Consider the following 20,297-nt stretch of genomic DNA (forward strand, 5'->3'; position numbering starts at 1 on the left):
ACAGCTATCCTTGTACCAAGGTTACCCTTACTGCTACTTGGAATGGAGGGAAAAGGAGATTATTTAAATCATTTTTGTTCATTAAAGTATGACAAAAGAACTTATTCTGCCCAGGCATAGAGCTCACAAAGCTGTTTAGGAGCTGAAAGAATCAATTGAGGCGATCCAAAGGTAGCAGAACAAAAGCTCTTGGCCAGTGTAATTAGCTAAGTACTGCATGCTGTTCCTTCAGCCCCCACTTAGTTAATCAATCAGGACAATGAGTGACGATACATGTTTCAGGCTGAGTGAAAAATAGCTCTTCCTCTGGTTCACCAAGACTCAGCTTCCTGAGTGAATTTGTAAGGCCAAGGAAAGATAAGCAAAAGGGCAACCTGGAAGCTAAACATGGGGCTAGGCCTTAGGGATGTCTTTGTTCATTTGGGTGTCAGTTGCAGGCTGTTTTGTGCAGCTGGCAAATCCCTCAATCTGCCCCCACTTTCTCCTGTGAAATGGGTAGCTTAGCACTCCATCCCTGTCTATGCGTTGCCTGCTGCATACTGTTGTAGATGTCATTTTGGTCAGGATCTCTAGGATCCACTATTGTGCTCACAGTAATGGTCAAGAGGCCACCGCCATCACTGTAGGGAGAAACTCCTTATTTTAGCTACCCATGGGATTAAGGCATTAAGCCTTGCCCTAGCAAGGGCGAAAATGCAGGAGAGATTCGAACTGCTGAGTTCAAACTGCTATATTTGAACTGCTCTGTTCAAATCTGGAGGTCTGTCCTGGCAGCAAAAAGGAGATTAAACAAAAAGAGGGTCAGCTGGCTCTGATCCTAACTCAACTTGAGGAACAGATGCTGGGATTTTTACTGTAACTGTTGCTCTGTGCAGCTTTCCAAACAGCCAGCACTGTACATTTTTAATTATTATGTTGGCAAGGATGAGAGTGAACAGCAGCAGTTCAATATCAGTGTTCACAAAAGTCTCTGCTCGGGCAGCTGGGAAGTCAGACTGCCAGCCCTAAGATTTGTTGTCCCATTTCCCTGTGGGTTTGTTCTTCTCCTGCCAGGCCCTTTGAATGTGATCTGAAGTCTTTAAAGCTCATCCAAGCTTTAAACATGTTGGACACACTCCGTTTCAATACAGGCTGGACAGTGCCTGGTTTTAACTTACTAGGTTAAAGACACTCCCTCTCAGAGAGAAGATGTCTTTAAAAAGTACCTTTCTATGAGATATCTGTGGTGGTGCTTGGCATGAAGAAAGCTGGGAAAGATCGTGCCCAAGATTTAGATCATCATTTAGGTTCTGCAGGTTTTTAATGCATAGGGTCAGTGCACAGCTGACAGAGTTAGTCTGATGAATTACTGATCGCTGCGTCTTGGATTAAGCCAGGCCTAGCATGGACAGGGGTTGCTTTCTGAGGTAGTGGATCAGGCTGTTATAGAGGGGAGACTGCAAATTTTGGGGTTCAAAGTGTGGGTTGGCTTTGGATTTGGTAGCTACTGGCCATCTTTAGTCACGGCAGAATGAAACACCCATTCCAAACCCTCTGACAGTGGGAGGACTCTTTCTCTGAAAAATACTTCTCTATAGGCTTCATTCAAACCCCACTACAAGGAAAAGATATATACTGAATTTAGCAATCCTTGGTCAAGTCCCCAGAAGAATATTAGTTCAACTAATTCCAAACTGCCTGAGCAGTGTCTGCTGCAATATTTGTGCCTTGAGGTTTCGAGTGTACTTTTTGTTCTTTCCTCTTGGAATTTTTATGCAATCTTAAAGTTTTCTGTAGCTTGTTTGGCTCCAAGCTGTTGTTGCAAATTCATTTGCCAGAAGGGACATTTTCACCCTTCACAGGAACTATTTTTAAGATTCCTGAAGTGAGAATGATATCCCAGAGAACTGTACAGGATGCTGTGGGTATGGCAGCTGATCTCAGGGATGCTGCAGAGTGACTTGGAGCCAAAACAATTGACCATATTCATTGAAGTGGCAGGGAGGCCATAGGGAAAGAGAATATAGTTACCTTCACTGGAATTTGGCCAGCGTCCCAGCTACCACTAATGCCTCTGTTCTTACAGGAATGTCCTGGGATTTTCATTAATGTATGATTCAGCTTATAAAAACATATGCCTGCTGCCTTAGCCCCTGGAGCTATGGCAATTAAATAAATGCTCTTTAGCCAACGTGTAATGACTGGCTTTAGCAGGCACATTCCATTCCTTTCTAGTTATTTCTGCTCCCCTCCCCTTCTTTCTCCTCCCATCCCCAGGATGCAAGAGCAAAGTTTCCAGTGCAGTGTGTAAACAGCACACACAGTGAGCCCCTGTGCCCCGTTCAGGTGGCATTCTGAGTGTAGTCTTCATGTAGCTGCATGGACACAGGAATGTGCTCTGTAAAATCAATCAGGTGGGTGTTGGAGGGAAACCACCTCTGAGAAGGCCTGATCCCAGCTGTCAGACTGACTTACCTTGCACCTGGTAATGATGGATACTCTTGACAGCACCAGGGTCAGGGCAGTCCCAAGCACAACGACAGGCTGGGCAGAGAATGGCTTGAGAGCAGCCCTGGGGAGAAGGACTTGGGGGTGGTGATTGACGAGAAGCTCACCATGAGCCAGCAGTGTGCACTTGCAGCCCAGAAACTACCCATGTCCCGGGCTGCATCCACCAGCAGTGTGTCCAGCAGGTCGAGGGAGGGGATTCCCCCTCTCTACTGCGTTCTGGTGAAACCCGCCCCTGCAGTCCTGTGTCCAGCTCTGGGGCCCCCAGCACAAGAGGACGTGGAGCTGTTGGAGTGAGTCCAGAGGACGCCATGAAGATGCTGCAAGGGCCAGAGCACCTCTGCTTTGGAGACAGGCTGAGAGAGCTGGGCTGGTTCAGCCTGGAGAAGAGAAGGCTCCAGGGAGACCTTAGAGCAGCTCCAGTGCCTAAAGGGGCTGACAAGAAACATAGAGAGGGGCTTTTGACAAGGGCCTGTGGTGACAGGACAAGGGGGAATGGCTTTAAACTGACAGAGGGGAGATTTAGATTAGACATTAGGAAGAAGTTCTTCCCTGTGAGGGTGCTGAGGCCCGGCACAGGGTGCCCAGAGAAGCTGTGGCTGCCCCATCCCTGGCAGTGTTCAAGGCCAGGTTGGACACAGGGGCTTGGAGCAACCTGCTCTAGTGGAAGGTGTGCCTGCCCATGGGAGGGGGTTGGAACTGGATGAGCTTTAAGCTCCCTTCAACCCAAACCAGTCTGTGATTCTGTGACTGCTCCCATCATGCGTGAAGCAGGAATATGATTTTTCAGTCACCTCTAGGACCCAGCACTAGATGCAAGAAGGGACCAGCAAGTCAAATGATGTAGGAGTTTGGTCACTTTTGTGTGCTGCTCTAGTTCAGGTGTAGAACTGGAGTAAGCCTAGCAGCACTCATGGAAAACATGCCTTTGTAATCCAATTCTTTCCTGAGATCAAGGGCCTTTTCACTGCCCATAGCAAAACAGGTCATTTCACACTGCCCTTACTAGTGGGAATCTCATAGTTGTTTGTCCTGTCAGTTTATTTTCAATGACATTTTTGGAAACAGAAGAGCAGCAAAAAAATTCAGAGAACTGTGAGAAACCAGGAAATGGTACCAAGTGGAGGAGAAGGCAGTAAGAGAACGCACATTTTCAGTTTGTGTTTGAGATGCTTGTGGTGGACTGTTCCCTGGCACATGTGGCAGAATAAGATTTTGAAACCTTACTCTAGAAAACCATTTACATGTCATATAATGGGAGTAAGCCCTGCTTTTTGATGCAGAGTAAGGTGTAAATGTAAGCTTCTACAAAGTTAGCAGCCTTTCTGACTCAATATCAAGGTTTGTCTTCACACAGAAAACAGTTTCAATAGACATGCTTAAGAGCAGGAGCTCTCTGGCATGCAGGAAGGAGGAAGATAGCGGGCAATGTGCCTGATGCTGTTACAGGTATGCTCACCTCATCCATCTCCATGGCACTGACAGCAGCACTGTCACTGAAAACTTGGACGTACCTCAACCTGAATTGCAGCTAAATTCATTTATGTATCCAATGCAGCTAAAAATAGTTTTGCCAAAAGTGTTTGGCTTGATAAATGGATAACCTTGGAAATGCAGTTGTAAATCCCCTTCCCTAAGAGGCTTGGTAAGACAGTTTCAAGGAAGGTGAGGGTGGCTACTGCAGAGAATCCAAGCAAGGAGAGGAATGGGTGCTGTGCACATATCTTAATGAACTTCACTGCTGCTAGTACAGCTGGGACTGGCCAAAATAGAGCAGAGCCTTACTGCCTGAGCTGTTCACTTGATTTTCTGGGGCATATTCTGGAACCTGAGCTCCGTGCTCAGCTCTGCTGCTGGTGATCCTGATTCAGCTAAGGTGCACATCTGTATGAGCTACAGTGGTTTGGGAAGCTTGTGTCTGCTGAGAGAACTGTTGAGCTGAGGGAAAAACTGCTGCCCTCTTGAAAAGATAAAGGTTAGACCTTAGGAAAACAGACATTGTACTTTATAAGGACTAGGAGCTCTTCCCATGCATCATCTGTCAGGATATCTGTAAAAGAAGCACAGAGCAGGCGCTAGCATCTTTGCTCTTAGTATTGTGACAGTGGCTTTAGTGACCTTCCCCTGTCACCCACGTCTGAAGGGGTTTTTTTAAAGTGGAAGAGAACAAATGTACTTTCTTCCATACCCTAGCAGTTTTTGCATTAGTAGTGTCCACATTTAGAGTGTAAAATTCACAAGAAAGTTCCTGGATTTATATGAAATGCCTTGCTAATCACTAGCTAAGCCTGCTCTCACCATCTTTCTTTCAAAACTGTGCCAGCATTTGCTTGAGCTGGCAAAAACCCCTCCATGTGCAGGTTGAAGACACTTAGGCTGACACAGGCCTCTTGGGCACTAGTTAAAGAATTGACATGAAGCATCAACAAATTTAATTCAGTGCTTATTAATATGAATGTTATCCAGTGTTGAGTAGCCTAAGGTGTTTTCAGGACAAACTGATGGGGAACATACTCTGAACCACAAGATTAAGGCTACTATTTGCAAAGATGTTAGAGAGTTGCAGAGCAGAGACCACAGAGATGGCTGGTGGAGTGGGAAGGACTGAAAGATAGCAGCCAGCCAGGCTAAAGAGGTCAGGACCCCTTTTCTCTCATTTGGTAATTAGCCAGAGTACTGCAGCATTTCCGGGTGAGTCTGGCTGGGTTTTTAATATCTAAATTGAGCAATAAGGTAAATGCCTCTGTTTAACAGTTTATTCTTGCTTTTCCACACCATAAAACTTATTCATGCATCTGCCTTTGAACCTTTGAGACACTCACTCTGGCTCCAGTGCAGAAACTGCAACTGCTCTATTTTCACAACAACAGTGAACAGTGTGAACAGATTAATTTGCCACTCATGCATAACTCATATTACTGAAAACAGAACTACCCATAGGTTTGAAGGGTGAAATTCTGATTTAGGATTGAGCTGCCAGGATTTCATTCCTCTTCTCATTAACACTACACGAGCTGCTCTTTTAGGCCATCATTAGAAAAGCATTCCTCAATGTTGAGTGCCACAGCTACAAAGAAGATAGATAGTACAGAGAAAAGCAGCTGTCTCTCGAATTTCGAACTGCCGCAGTGTGGCAGCAGGGGACAAGGAGAGTGACTGCAAGGCGAGGGATTGGAACAAACAGACCAAAGCTGGGATTCTCCCACGCAGAATTTATTGCTCCATCTCTCTGCTGCTCCCAGTAAGACCACAAAGTCCTGCAAGACATCCACAAGTCCTGAGCAAGAACAGGCTTTTCGGTTCCATGTGGATAGCCTGGTAGGACCCTGTTTAGGAAAACACTTGTGCACATCTAAGACTGCACAATTGGTGTTAGATGGTGGTTAGAGCTACGCGGACACTTGGATCTTTAAGATATTAATTCTTTCTGTGTGAAATTGAAACTGATTGTTCCACTCCCTCCTGTGCTTTCAATCATTTCTGAGTATTTGATTATGGTTCTTTACTACTTGGGGGTTATTTTGGCATCACACACAATGTTGACAGGGAATTCCTTTCATGGCTTGATTTGGGATGAGAAGACTCTTACAGATGGTGCCATGAAGTGGTCTTCACATGGCCACTGGTCCTGCAGATAGCCATGCCTTTGTATGATGTGCTCCCACACTCCAGTGCGTGTGGGATCAGAAGCAATAAGTTCATGATGTACAAACGCCCATTTTTTAAAAATAGCTGCTGCACTTGGACCTGTGGAGCAGAGAAATGGTCTTCCTTTTGTCTCCAAGAGGCTATTCCTTCAAGAAAGTGCTAAAACACACTGGAGGTGCAGTGGACACAAGGGGCCAGGGAGGAAGACTGATCTGTAGGCAGGGAAGATGAATCTCCAGGGCTATGAGCCTGGCATCTTTCATGGGCACTAAATTCACTTGAGAAGACTTTTTAATAATTATAGGAGGCCAGGGGAATAAAGAAAGGGTTTGCCAAGTGTGATGTGATTACAAGGGCTTGGACCATAAAATTCTTCTTTTGTCCTGGCACTGTCGGCCTGAGCCTCGCGCTGTTGCCATTGCCTGGTTCGAGGGGAGTTCTTGCTGTGTTATTGTGGCGTGTGTGTGAGCATCGCGCTGCTGTGCCGTAATGAACCGGCCCTGCTGCTTCTGGAGAGCCTGTTACCGTTTCCTTTTCATTACCTAGCAGCACAACTCCCTTGCCCTGAAGGACATGTCTCTTGATGTCGAGCTGTGTTTTAATTGCTGCCAGCTGCTCTAAGCTTTCATCTTCAAAGAGTCCCTAAAAATATTGATGTCTGATTCTCATTAAAATGAGCAAGAAGTGAATGTCTAAATCCCTTAGGCAGCTGTTGAATGCCTGGCAAGAGCTCCAGTCTGTTCATCAAGCATGGATCTGCTGCATCATCTGTTTTGTTTTCAGATATAGACTGTTTAGTGGTTGTTAGTTTGCATTAGTAGGAAGGAGGAGCACGATGAAGAAGTGAATATAGGGCAAAAGAGAGGACGGGAAATGATAGCATGAGGGAGAGGAAAACCACAGTGGAGAACCAGAATTATAGGTGGAAGAATGTCCAAGAGCAGTTCCTCTTGGTTGTAGGAAAGGGAAAATTGCCCTGAGAGAAAATGGCTCAGTGCTGGGGCCATGGTAGAAACATTAAAGAGAAGAGAGAGTCTCATTTGGCATTGGTACAGCGTGACCTGGCAGTCAGAGCAGAGAGGGCAACTCCAGCACTAATGTGTGATTCTTTCTGTGACCCTAGACAAGTTACATCAACATTGCTTCTGGTTTTGCTTCTCTCTAATTTAAGAACAATACTTCCTGCTTCTTCCCATGGTGTTGGAAGGGCAAATTAGCTAAGGGAATGAAAGTTCTTGAGGATCGCTACTACTATTATTGCTGTTTATTAGAGGTGTAATGGAATTATTAATATTGGGGAAGGGAAATAAGGGAAGGAGAAGTGACAAATATCAAAAGCAGTAACTGGCCATGCTGGGGCCAAGGACCTATCTCCAGAAGAGATAAGTACTACCTGTCCGTGTAGCCAGAAAATCCCAAAGGTTTACCTAATTTACGGCATTACCTGATTGCAGGGCAGATTTTCTTGACATTTCTCTTTGGAATTCATATCAGCAATATGCCAAGGTGGGAAGTTTACTGTCTAATCCTGTGAAAAAAATTCTCACCACTTTTAGAGCCTGCTGGTTGACTTCTTTCTTCTTTGAACTGATCACTGGCGTGTACATCTCAGATGTTCTCTCAGAAATATTTTCCGGTTACCTCAAAAAGACACAATCCAGAGAAAGTCTCACGGCAGCTGGTCACCCCATCAAGCTACAGCCTCCAGGGATTATGGCAATATAGGTGAGAACAGCAAGTATAGAAAAGGAATACAAAAGTCTGGGAAGACGTGTGAGGCATCTTGTAAAAAAAGGGCACAAGACAGTGCTATGTAACAAGGATTGAAAGGCAAGTTTCCAATGTTGTTATTTGCTCCTTGTTTTTAGAACAGACAGGAGGGAGGTTAAAGAAATAACTACATTTCCTACTATGGCAGATCCTGTGATGGTAGGTTTGGCTTTCCCCAGGCTTGAAAAATAGTCCTTGGAGTAGGTAACAAATATAACTTAGCAGATGCATCTCCAACTGGTTTGTTTCCCTAGATGGCAAGGACAGGAGGAGAGAGGGTACATAAGGTCATGGTGTGAGAAGAGAGCATGCAAAGCAAAAGAAACTGTCGACAGCAAAAGCGTAGTAACGTTCCTATGCCTGTTGGTTTGCACTCGGTGCAGAAGGTGACGCTGCTTCAGGTGGGGCAGTCCTTGCACATTTTACATTCTGGTTTGTGAGCAACTGTTGGTCCATGACGTCTCCCCATTCGGGGGATGCACTGCAACCATCAAGAAGGGCTGGTTGGAGATGGTAGGGGGGGTCTGTACAGGTCCCCGTGGAAAGGATTAGGGGGCAGTTCATGTCATTGACTAAAAATCCTGGGGTTTTTAGGGTGCAGGTGGTCCCTTAACAGTATCTTACCTCAGGTTTAATAACTGCAACCATTACCACAGACCCATCTCCAGCTTCTTCTGGAGCATGACACTGGGTGAGAAACATGAAGCACTAGGCTCAGTTCATCTCTGCAGGTAAAGCTGCAGTGGCTCCTGCTACGATGGTCAGGATGGAGACAATGATGAGTATGATGAGTGGCACCTTGCACACCAGGAACGTGATAGAAATGGTGGCATGTGAGGAGACCTGGGTTTGCCAGTGCCCCTCAGCTGCCGTGCACTTCCAAATTGCACTGCTGTGATAGAGTCAGTAGCCGTGCAGCAGCTTTGAGGCAGAGCTCTCTCATATGTTGGGTAGCCACACGTTTCATAGGCCCCCGCCTAGGCTGTAATGGCTTGCTGTCTAAATGTCATAGGAACTAGGTTTTTAATTATTGAAAACTTGTGAGAAATATGAGAAAGGACTGTGAAGCTGGGGGCAGGACAGCAAAGCAGGGTGAAAAAAAGAAGCCCTGAGTGCAGAAACCTTGGGTGTGCTTCGAGCAGAGCAGAAGACCTTTCCAGCAGACTCTTTGACAGGCAGCTATTTTTAACTCTCACATTACAAAGCAAATATTAATTCTCAGACATGTGCAGTCACTGGCTTTGTGTGCCCTGGAGAGGGGCGAGCTGGATCAGATACAACAGAGTAACAGGGCATGAGTTCTTGTAGCCCCTTGAGCTGATATCACCGCGATAATCACTGCAGACCAAACAGGATCAAGCTAACATGCTCCAGGCCCCAGTATTTGTATCACCTGGTAATATACCCTTTGTGGCATGTGTGGAAGGGATTGTTTGCAAAAACCAAACAGTGAACAAAGAAGTAAAGCTCTCTGATTCCCACGTGCATGGGGAGGGTGTGTTCTGCAGGCAAGCCTCCACTGGGATAAAAGCTGGCCTTGTGCAGAAAATAGAACAAGAGCAGGAGGAAGCCATCCCTCAGGTTTTACTCTGCAAGGGGCTGAGCATCACTGCACACCTGCACAGGCGTTGCTTTTCTGCAGTTGCTCTGGCTGTGACTCAGGTGCAAATCAGTGCTTTTTTTCCTTGTCTTATCTGGTTGCTGGGTGCTGTCAACAGCAGGAGGGAAAGGTAGGAAGAAGCATTAATGATGTTTGAAATATTGGCTCCCCTGGCATGGAGCAGCAGGGAGCTGAGTGGTGGGAGAGCCAGGGAAGAAGCCACCTCCTGTCCTCCAGCCACCTTTTTCCTGTCTCCCTGGGATAGCAGAAGGACTGTTTGCTGCCACTGTAATGTCATTTTGCCAATGGTCCCTGGGCATGTCACAGCTGGCTGAAGACAAGCTGATTTCCCCCCTGTCCTGCAGATGCTTTTGCTTCTCCTTGCTTCTAGGTTCAGTCCACATATTGCAAATGCCACTGTGACAAGCTTTGCCACTGTCTTTCTGCTTGCTGTTGTCACAGCTTTTCCACATCTCTGTTTCCTGTCTCTCTGTCTGTCTAACCAGTTGTCCTGGGTTCAGCTGTAACAGTTATTTTTCTCTTTCTTAGTAGTAGTGCTGTGTTTTCAACTTTAGCCTGGGAACAGCGCTGATAACACCGATGTTTTTAGTTGTTGCTAAGTAATGTTTACTCTGATCAAGGACTTTCTCAGTCTCATGCTGTGCCAGGGAGGAGGGGAAATTGGGAAGAAGCAGAGACAGGACACCTGACCCAAACTAGCCAAAGGGGTATTCCATACCACAGCACGTCATGCCCAGTGTATAAACCGGGGGGAGTTACCCGGAAGGCCCAGATCACTGCTCGGGTCGGGCTGGGTATCGGTCGGCGGGTGGTGAGCAATTGTATCCTCTCCCCTTGTTATTTCACTAATCGTTATTATCATTGGTGGTAGCAGCAGTGGTTTGTATTATACCTTAGTTACTGGACTGCTCTTATCTCAACCCGTTGGAGCTATATTCTTTTGATTCTCCTCCTCATCCCTCCGGGAGCAGGGGGAGGAAGCGGCGAGGATTGAGCAAGTGGCTGCGTGGTTCTGGGTTACTGGCTGGGCTTAAACTACGACACCAGTCCATTTAGACTGTAAGGTTTGTGGCAGGAAGTGTCTGTGATGATGTGTTTGCACTCTGCCTCTAAAAGAGGGACCTGATATGGCTCTAGCTGTTACCATAAAGCAAACACAGAGTAGTTCCTTGTCTTGTACGTGTGGAGAGTGGTGGAGAAAATTTGTTGTTAGTTTTGCCTCTTGTTACAGAAAGGATCCTGGAGGCCTCTTGAAGGTCTGAATCAGGGCTGTAGTTAAGATCCATCTTTCTTTGTGCATTAATTGAAATCAGACTTGATTTCCCCTGCCCCTTACACTTCTAAATGTAAAAATGTCTGTGGGAGCCTAACAGTTCTGTGCTTAAGAAGGTGGAAAATTATCTTAAGAGCTAAGCCTTCTTTCCTCCACTGGCTTATGAATTTAGAGTCACCGAACGGAGTCAGACGCAAACTCATCCATGCATGTCTTCTTATCTCTTGCAGCTGAAGCCAGCAATCTGTTTTCCATTCACTTCTTCCCACTTTTTGCTCAGGGGCTGACTGCTGAGATTAACCTTGCTCCCAGGACAGGAAACAATCACGCAGGAAATGGAAAGGTGTGGAAGTGTTGGAGCCTGCAGGGGAGTCCTGGGAATGACCTTGAATCCTCCCCTCTTGTCAGTAACTTGCATCCACCCTGCATGGATCACAGTGGCATTTCTGCAGCTGGATTGCTGCTTTGATGCTTGTCCTCAGTAAATTATACTGGAAAAGATCATGGTCCTTTCCAGATCATCCACGTTTGGAGACTAGAAGAAAGCAGTCTGGTTACTCCTCTGCTCCTGGCTGGGTTTTCCTCTCAGGAGGGGACAGCTGGGTGTGCAGCCAGGCATAGGGTCAGGAACGCTTCTGCTGTCCTGGGGTAGTGCAGGTGCAGGCAGGGAGAGAAGGGGCTGTAGAGAAAGGGTAGTGCTTAGTCGTCAAGGGGTAGCAGATTTCCATCTGGATCTGTAGCACTTGGTGGGGAACAGGCAACACCTTGCTGCTGCTGCATGTGCTTCATTTTGGCCTTTGGGAATACCTATTAAAGGTGATGTCCTGGTCCCCTTTGTATCAGAGGCTCTGTAGCATTTTCTCTCAGCATTGTGGACAGATTCCAGTTTGGGTAAATACAAGTCGCTTGCCTGAAATCCCTGCTCTGAAAAAAATGAGCAGTTCTGAAAATCGAGGCAGCATGTTGTATATTTGCTTAGAGCCTGAGCTGATGAATTCAGTGGAGGGGCAGGAAAGCTGATGCCCTGACAGGTAGGAAATAAATCAATCTGTCTGTCCCCAGAGACACACACACTGCAAAAAAGCCATGAGCTATCTGTTACATTCTGGAGCAGCCTGAGTTCATGCCTCTTCTCTGTACAGGCTCAAATACTGCTGAGTTTCTTGGCCACAACATTAAAACCAGAGCTGGTCACTGCCAATGTGGTGACTAGATTTACAGAGGTGCTCCTCTGACGCAGTATCTGGAAAATAAGCCTGGGGATGCCAGAAGTTGTGAATGGTAGGGGCTGGAGTTCTTGCTAGGTTTCTTGCTCCAAGCGAAGTAAGTATGTTCATTAACGTGTTTCAGGCTGAGTGTGGGAGAAATTATGTTGTTTGGCCTGTGTTAAATAACAGATTATTTTTTTGGAAGTTCCAGAAAGATTTCCTAGCCCTGCTAACCCTTCAAACCATGTAGTTTAACTTGTTCTTCTACTGAATAAGTTCAGCCTCTCGAAGTGAATTCATTCCATGTGAACCTTGTGTGGCTGCCTGGAATAAACTAGTCTCTGCGCTACTCTGCTTTGTAACTGGGAGCAGAAATGTTACTGTAGCACGATCCAGAGCACTGTGAGAAAAAATCCCTTCCTTGATTTCCTGCAGAATAAAACAATAATTTGGAAACACTTTATTTTGCTTGGAGTAAATGTCAATAGCTGAATTCTCTGGAGATGTATGTCTGCATCAGGGATGGGGAAATCCAGCAGAGACACAGCTCCAGGGGGAGACCTTTGGCTTAACTATTTTTTGATTGAATTGTCTTAACTGGTCTGTCTCTCTGACACGAGGGTTAGGGACAACGGGGAGGATTTTCTGTCTGTTGCATGGGAAACACTCGCTGCGCCAAGTTGTGACACAGCTTTGACTCTGAATGAGGGGAGCAGCATATTCTCGAGTCATACAGCGGCTCTGCAACTTGGTTTTTAGGGTTGAGAACCTTTGCTGAACTCCACAGGGGCTTAAAAATCTCCATTTCCAACACGGAGCCTGAAGCAAACAGCTACTCAACGAGCTTACTGAGCAAGTGTGTGCACTGCTCTTGCTGGATGGTGCTGTGGCTGTATTACACCTAATAGTGGACAGGTAAATGAAAGACCCCAGTCTTAACCTGTTTGGTGCTCCAGCCTGGTCATTGAGGAGTGGTTAAAATCTCGACTGATGAATCTGCCACAGTTTTCCTGTGTTTTCTCTCCAATGCACAGCTGGTTTAACCCTTTCCCCCAAGTTGCACTAGTGCTAATGGCCTTGTGAAGAAGAGATGAACCCCAGATTCCCCGGAAATGCATTGTTCCACTGGAAACAATAAAAGTGATTCCAGTAAAATATGTGAAAACAAGAGGTCTAAATCAGAGAACATCTTTCTGTAATGCTGCTCCTGGGCAGATCGTGGAAGCTGCCTCTCAATTCTTTCGTGGAGCAAAATTTCGTTCTCTCTCACCCTGTCACTTCCTATAAAATCTTTTTTGGCAGCTTAAGAATTCCAGACAGCCACCTCCAGCAGTTCATTTGTGATGCTTCCCTGCCCATCATTAGAATATTTGACATGAAAAGGGCAGTAGTTTGCCATTGCAATTGCTGCTGCTTCTGAGAACACGCAGCTATGCGTGTTTTTCCAGAGCAGCTCCTGGTGTCCCTCAGGAGTTGTACTAACCTGCTGTGTGGTACAGCTTTCCTTGTACAACTACATAGAGTGTGCATACATATTTGCTTGCTTGCTTCTTTTTTTATTAAGAAACTTCAGCAGGTTAACAGTTTAGGAATCACACGCACCATTCATAACATAAAGGACACAAAGATAGGATAATCCATCTTAAAAGCTACAGAGAATTTGTTGTTACAAAAGCTCCTCAAAGAAAGGGAAAAAAAGGAATAAATAAAGAAAACTTCTTTAAAATACTCAAGAAGGGGTCTGTCTCAGTTAGACAGCATTCTCTGAACCTACAGTAACCATAGCAAACCAAACAAAAGACAGTAGTAGTAAGTCTTATGTATCCTTGGTGATCTGCTTAAGCAACTTCTTGCTTTTACAGTAAGCCAAAAAAGAGAACAGATGGGTTCAAAGTCTGCTGCAGGATCTATTGAATGACAAGAAGCCTCCTCTAATGCAAGCAAATGGACTGGAGTGTTAATGCAACGCAGGACTGGGAGTGGCCTTTGGGATTTTCAGGAAAGGGCAGTAGGTATGGAAAGCATTACTGCAGCAAAGACAACTGAAGGGACTTGAGTCTGCGTCAGCCTGAGGAGACTATTGAGGCATTCTGAAGTGGGCGCATTTCAGGAGAGGCCAGCTTGGCAGGGAAGATCTTGGTCTCTCCTTCTGAAAGAACCAGCTAGGTATGTTTGTGGAAAACAGAAGAAGGAAATAGGGGTGTGTGTGTGAGATGCTGAAGTCACGGAAGTTTGATGGGATTTCGCAGGAAGTAGGAACCATCATGTAGATGCTTGGTGGGACATCATCTGGAAGGGGATACTTCCCTGTTGCACGGTTCTGTCCATCACAGACTCTCCCCAGGGTCAGGGCCTGTGAGCTAGGAATTTGCAGAGACTGCCCCTGGAATGAGAGCCAAGACGTGGATCATCGTCACCCACAGAGAGCTCATGCGCTAAATTGACAGGACAGACAAAGGCTGTAAGGATTGTGTCCATTTTACAGGTGGGAAACTGAGGCACAGAATCCAAGAGTCTTTGTGCTATGGACAAATGTTCTGCTGTACAGATGCTCCTGCTGGTTTCAAGGAGAGGGGTTCTTCTCCACATGTGGCAGCGCCTGGGCAGCTGCACTTAAGACCAGCCATTGAATCCAGCGCTGTAAGGTTTAGCCCAGCACATGGAGTCCAAAACCAGCCTAGTTTTCAGGTGTTCCTCCACCATAACTCCTTCATAACTCAACTTGGCAAAGGAGTTGGCTCAGTCCAGCCAAAAAGAAAAAAAACTTAAGCCTTTGGCAGGCTCCAACAGACTCCTACTACACCCACAGGGTTTGCTGGCTGCATATCACCTTGTTTTTCTCAGCTTAAATAAACCATAAGAGGTCTTACTGGCTATTGATTACATTTTTGATGCAAGTGACTGTTGAGGGTGGTTTTGGCAATGCTGTGGCTCCTTGAACTACTCCAGCACAACCTGCACACTTAAAACAACAGGCTGTATTGCTGGCTCTGCCCTTGCTGCCTGACACACTTAGAACCACTTGAACTTCAGGGAAGAGCTGGAGAGTTGCCTTCTCATTTCCTCTCATGTGGGACCTGGTCCGCAGCGTGAGATGGTTGCTCAGAGAAGGTAACCACGTGCAGAAGTGGCCTGCCCGTGTGTTATTTGTCTGCTTTGCAAGATCTTCCATCCTTAACTGCTCCGTGCACCGCAGAGCCAGCACAGTTCCACCCTGGGCTTTGTTCAGCCTTGCCCAGTGAAGCAGGTGTTCATGTAAATAGGTTCCATGTATGCTGAGGTTTGTTTGCTTTGTTGATAATTGTTACACTGGGTAGAGATAGAGCTTTGTGTTTATAGTGCAGCTTGTTTTGTTTGAATCATTCAGTCCTTTTCTTGCAATGTCACCACTCCTTAAACACAAATATTTTTAGAGGCATTCAGAGAGAAGAAATGAACATGGAGCATATGAGCTAGTGCCTTGTTTCTGGGCTTTTGTTGGAAACCCGGGAGTCTTTGGACACTGAGTGGCAGTGCCAGGTCACGGGCCTCTTGTAAATGTTTTCCTCCAGGAACTTTAAGGAATTTGAATCCAGGGAACTCCAGCCAAATAGATGACACAACTGTACCAAAGCAATAGGCACATGAGAGGCTAACAGATTATTAACAGGTGAGGTAACTGTATAAAGAACAAAAGATCAATCCATATCTCCATTGATGTTCTCTCTAGGTATGTAGATAATAAGGTTTCGATGCTGCCATCAAAAGCTTCTAATCACAAAGATATGGGTCTCGGTTTAGGTCTTTGTGGATAGTTTAAGCACACAGGAGCAAAGCAGGTCATTATCAGCCTCTGGAATTAATTACAGGTGACTCCGTACTCATGCTAGTAAACTGTCCTTAAAGGCATTCTTTACTGGGGCTCTGTGGCTGCTATGTGGCCTTGCAAGCTGCAGTTTAAGAGCCTTTGACATAGGCAGAAGCTGGAACACCTCAGGATTTGAAGAAAGATTTCTTTCAGGGTTGCTCAGAATGTTAGCAACCTTATCAGAAGTATTGTGGGGTTGAGTCTTGCCTATAAGTCTTCGATTTCACATTACTTATAAAGGTGATTATGGAAGAACCCAAATTTTCGGTAAAAGAGAGGAGAAAAAGAAATGTCTAGCTCATGTGATTGCAAAGAGAACCTTAAAGCAGTGATCCTGTGGAGTGAAAAAAACCTAGAATATAAATATAATAGAAACCAGAATATAAATACAACTGGGATTACTAGAGGATAAAGCACAGATCAGGATTTTGTTGATTTTTTAAGGTCAAGGTTCATCAAGACAGAAGTTAATACAAATGCTTCTGATGGGAGTCTCAGCCTTTGAAGTAACTGCTATTTGTTACAGGAGATGTTTTTCCAGGAATGCCTTTTCTCCATTGTATGCAATCTAACATAACAAAACAAAACCAAAAAATCTCTACTGTTGACTGTATCACAAGGTAATCTAACCCAGAGTGTCCTGCTCTATTGTATTTTATGGAAACAATACCAACCTCTTTTCCTGTACAGGAGCAACCAACTGGAGCAATACTGCATTTTTAGTTTGATATTTATTTATGATGGCAGCAAGGTCTAATGTTTCATCTCGCTCTTCCTGGTAATTGTGATACAAGGCTCTTTATATGAAGCCTCATTCCTGTGGTTTCATTCATTCTTAAGAAGAAAAGAAAAAAATCATCCATCAGTGGAATGATTTCCTGGTAGGATGAGTGACAATGATTTTTACCTGCCTTTGTGGGGTGGGGGGCTGTCAGAGAATTTGTTAGCTAACGTTTGTGAAAGTCAGATTTTAGGTTTTAGAAGGTGTATGAGCTGGAATATTATTGTTCAGGATAGCAGACTGGCTTTGCGTGTGAGAAATCACCATTCAACGCTGAAACTAATGTTCAGGTAAACATCTACATCTGCTGAGTTACATGTCTGGGTTATGGCTCAATTACACATTGCCTGGCATGACTTGAAATAAAAGTAACTTCCAGCAGTGTGTGTGCAATTTCACTGCTCAGGAAATGGTATCCCTGCAAAGAACAGCCCTTCCCCTGGCTGGCTCAGAGTTTTTATCCGATTCAGATACATTTCTGTGTCTCAATAAGATGTCTGGAAAGGTGAAGGCCTGAAGGGAGAGATTATCCTTCTGAAGGAGCACACAAAACAGAGGAGAGTGCCCTAGGATTCTCCGTCTGCCTTTGCCACTACACAGCTTTCAGCAGCCTGCTTACTTTGTCCTAAAATTAAAATAATTTTCCACTTCCTTTAAATCCCTACAGAGGTGCTGCATGCCATAGACTACATACACCTATGTGCATCTGCTTTGTAGCTGGCCAGTAAGTAAGAAGCTGCTGTTAATCAGCCATCTATAGCACGAAGAGGAGCTTGAACAAAAACATCACATCCAAGCTCTTCTAATCCCAGCTTTGCCCTTGGGCTTGTGCCTGGATGCTCTCATTAGGAGATGCTCCATGGCTGTTGTGCTGGCATTTACTGCTTCCAAATATCAAAGACTTTTCAGGCTTATTCAAATCAATGCTTCTTGGCATGATTAATTTGGCTGCTGATTCCCCGCTTCTATCCATAAGAAATGTAGGAGAGGCAAGCACAGACCTTTAAAGAAGCTGGCTGGCAAAGGGAGGCAACATTTCTTAGCCAGAGAGCTGAGTCTGGAGCTGGTATACCCAATTCCTTCAATAGAAATGCACACTCAGCTGTGCACGTGGTAGTCAAACTGTAGCAGTCATGTCTCACTGTTTCTTTCTCCTCTCTTTCCTGTGCAGATCAAAGAGGGAGGTAAAGCAGACTCCCTGCCTTCCAAGCTGCAGGCTGGTGATGAAGTGGTGAACATCAATGAGGTGGAACTGAGCAGCTCCAGGAGAGAGGCCATCTCCCTCGTGAAAGGGTCCTACAAGAAACTGAAGCTAGTCGTCCGCAGGTAGGCAAGACCCAACACTCCTTCCCAGCCTCTCTCCTGCCCTTGCAGGGTATCACAGCCATTCCCCTCACATCTCCAGCTGAAAGCCTCTGACTCGGCCTGGTCTTGGCAAAAGCCTCGTTTTAAGCACGCAGGCATGAGCCCAAGCAAATGTTTGTTCGTCTCAGGCAACGTATCTATGACTCCTTTGTCACTGATACCTCCAAGCATGTGAAATACTTACTCAGCTTTCTTCCACTGCTCCCCTGCCACATGACAATCCAGGATGCCTGTTCAGTGATTTACAAGCAGTCCCATCTTCCCTCAAAGTGCCTGGGGCTCCCTGTGAAAGGGTGGCAGTTCTGTACATATCTCTTGCCTCATTTGCTGCATGTTATCACTGTTGCTGTGACAGCAGAAGATTTCCACTGGTCTCAGCAAGATTTGGAGCTGTTTCATGCAGGTGAGTGACAGATTGGCTGCACTGACTGAGAGCAGTCTGACCAATACTCTTCTCAGGCAATGATCTAGGGGAAGAGCAGCTATTTCACATGCATCTTTTGAGCCACAGCCTTTGTGCTATCACTGAATGAGTGATATCTTGCACCTCGCATGGCCTGCATTGACATGAAAAATAACTGTTTGTTTTGGGGTTAGGGCACAGAACCTGAATCTTGATGTGCATTTTGAATCAGAGATGTTTGGGTCTGGAACTGGGGGCATTTAAGACCTTTATAGAGATGCTTCTTTTATGTTTTTTACTGTGTGCATGTCCCAACAGTTTTTGCTGTGCCAGTTAGGTGATAGCTGGTATCACTTTCTGGAGTGCTCTGTACTGAATTTGCACACTTGGCCAGAAGGGAATTTGGGTCAAGATCAGCATAGCTGAGGAGCTGTCGTTAGCCAAACAGAAGGTGTCAGCTTGGGTTGCTAAGTTGGAACAAGTAACATCTGGGCAGTGCTGTCCAAATAGGGCAGGTACCAACAGCTCAGACACCCTGCTGCTCTCTGGAGTGTATTTTGTCCTTTTGCTGGCTATGTTCTGTTATTTACCTAAAGCACCTTTAGGTACTGACAATGAACTTAGGACAGATTCTGTATATTCATGTACAGAAGTGTTAGATGCTTTGTGTAGCCATAGGAAATGTTTTTTATTGAAAGCCCATGTGGATTGTAGTCCAACTCTATTGACTGAACAAAATGTTTAATTCAAACTAACTTTGCAAAATTGTGAAAATAGAATCCTTTTGCCACAGTTTAGTTTCATTTTTGCTGGGATAAACTAGTAAAATAACTGGTTCTGTTTGGTGTGAATTGAGAATCGTTTCTGGCATTTAATCTGTCAACCTAAAAGGTAAAAAGTAAAGGAAAGAGAAAAGGATAGACAAACAAAGCCTGGAGTCCCATTGCAGGTGTTTCATCCCAGACTTCCTCTCCACTTCACTTGGATATTTTCATGAGTGGCATTCCTCTGGTGGAGACTGAACCCTGCCCATGCTGCCTTTAGCAGCCTGCAAACTGAGAAAAGTACATTGGGAAGGTTGGTTCCTTGTGTCTTAAACAAGACACCAGGAGTCAATAAGCACTCTCTCTGCCTGGATATGTATGCACACACACACAGACATATGTGCTCACATGCACATACATGTATGCATGTGTACATGCGTAGATGTCTTTATACACAGGGGAATGATATACTCAAGGTCAGCAGTGTCATAGCCAGGCCAAAATTCAGCACTTCCTAATATTTCCTTGGGAGGTCCCTGAATAACAGAACCTTAGAAATCTTTGAGGCCTCTTTCTTCAAGCTGAAAGAGAACACAAGCCACTTTTTACTTTCCTTGTCTAGTTTTTCACATGCAGAAGGAACCATGAGAGGCAGAGCAAGCCCGATGGGCACCCATCGCATCACTCTTGTTACGGTTAATGAGTTACTGAAAGAGGAGGTGATCCACCTCTGCAAAAATCAACAGACAGCAGTCTTTTATGTTCCAAAATTACACTTCACAGTGTAATGTAATAGTTTCTCTCTCCATTATTTTGAAGTTCTCAAGACCTTTTCACCTTCTCCTTTTTAATGAATATGCAAGATCATGTGATGTTTTCCTGGTTTGGAATACTATAGTGAGTTTGAGGAAAATTTGGTTCAGAGCCTTTCATGGTTTCGTTTCATCACTACTAGAAAGATCAAGCACCTTAACTTCAGGAAGTGTTACATTCACATAATTACCAAGGTACTTTAAGCCCTTTGTGCACGTTTAAAGCTCAGTGACGATCCATAAACTTCGAACTGGAAAATTGCAATTAGGAGCTAAAAGCCCAGCCTTCAGTTCAGGTAATTGGACACAGGCCCAGCT

General features: G+C 45.3%; 1 protein-coding gene across 3 annotated transcripts in view; it reads left to right on the forward strand.

The window, feature by feature from the left end:
* The window catches only part of SHROOM3 (shroom family member 3), a 140,571-nt gene that overhangs the window by 22,853 nt on the left and 97,421 nt on the right, over window positions 1-20,297 (forward strand). For 2 of the 3 annotated variants that reach the window (XM_030492613.1, XM_030492614.1), the window contains exon 2: window positions 17,807-17,961. In XM_030492613.1, the coding sequence (XP_030348473.1) occupies window positions 17,807-17,961 (155 nt within the window). Of the gene's footprint in view, window positions 1-17,806; window positions 17,962-20,297 lie in introns of those variants that run through there. The other variant, XM_030492621.1, reaches the window with a different exon arrangement.

The sequence above is a fragment of the Strigops habroptila genome, chromosome 7, assembly GCF_004027225.2.
Source record: "Strigops habroptila isolate Jane chromosome 7, bStrHab1.2.pri, whole genome shotgun sequence".
Lineage (NCBI taxonomy): Eukaryota > Metazoa > Chordata > Aves > Psittaciformes > Psittacidae > Strigops > Strigops habroptila.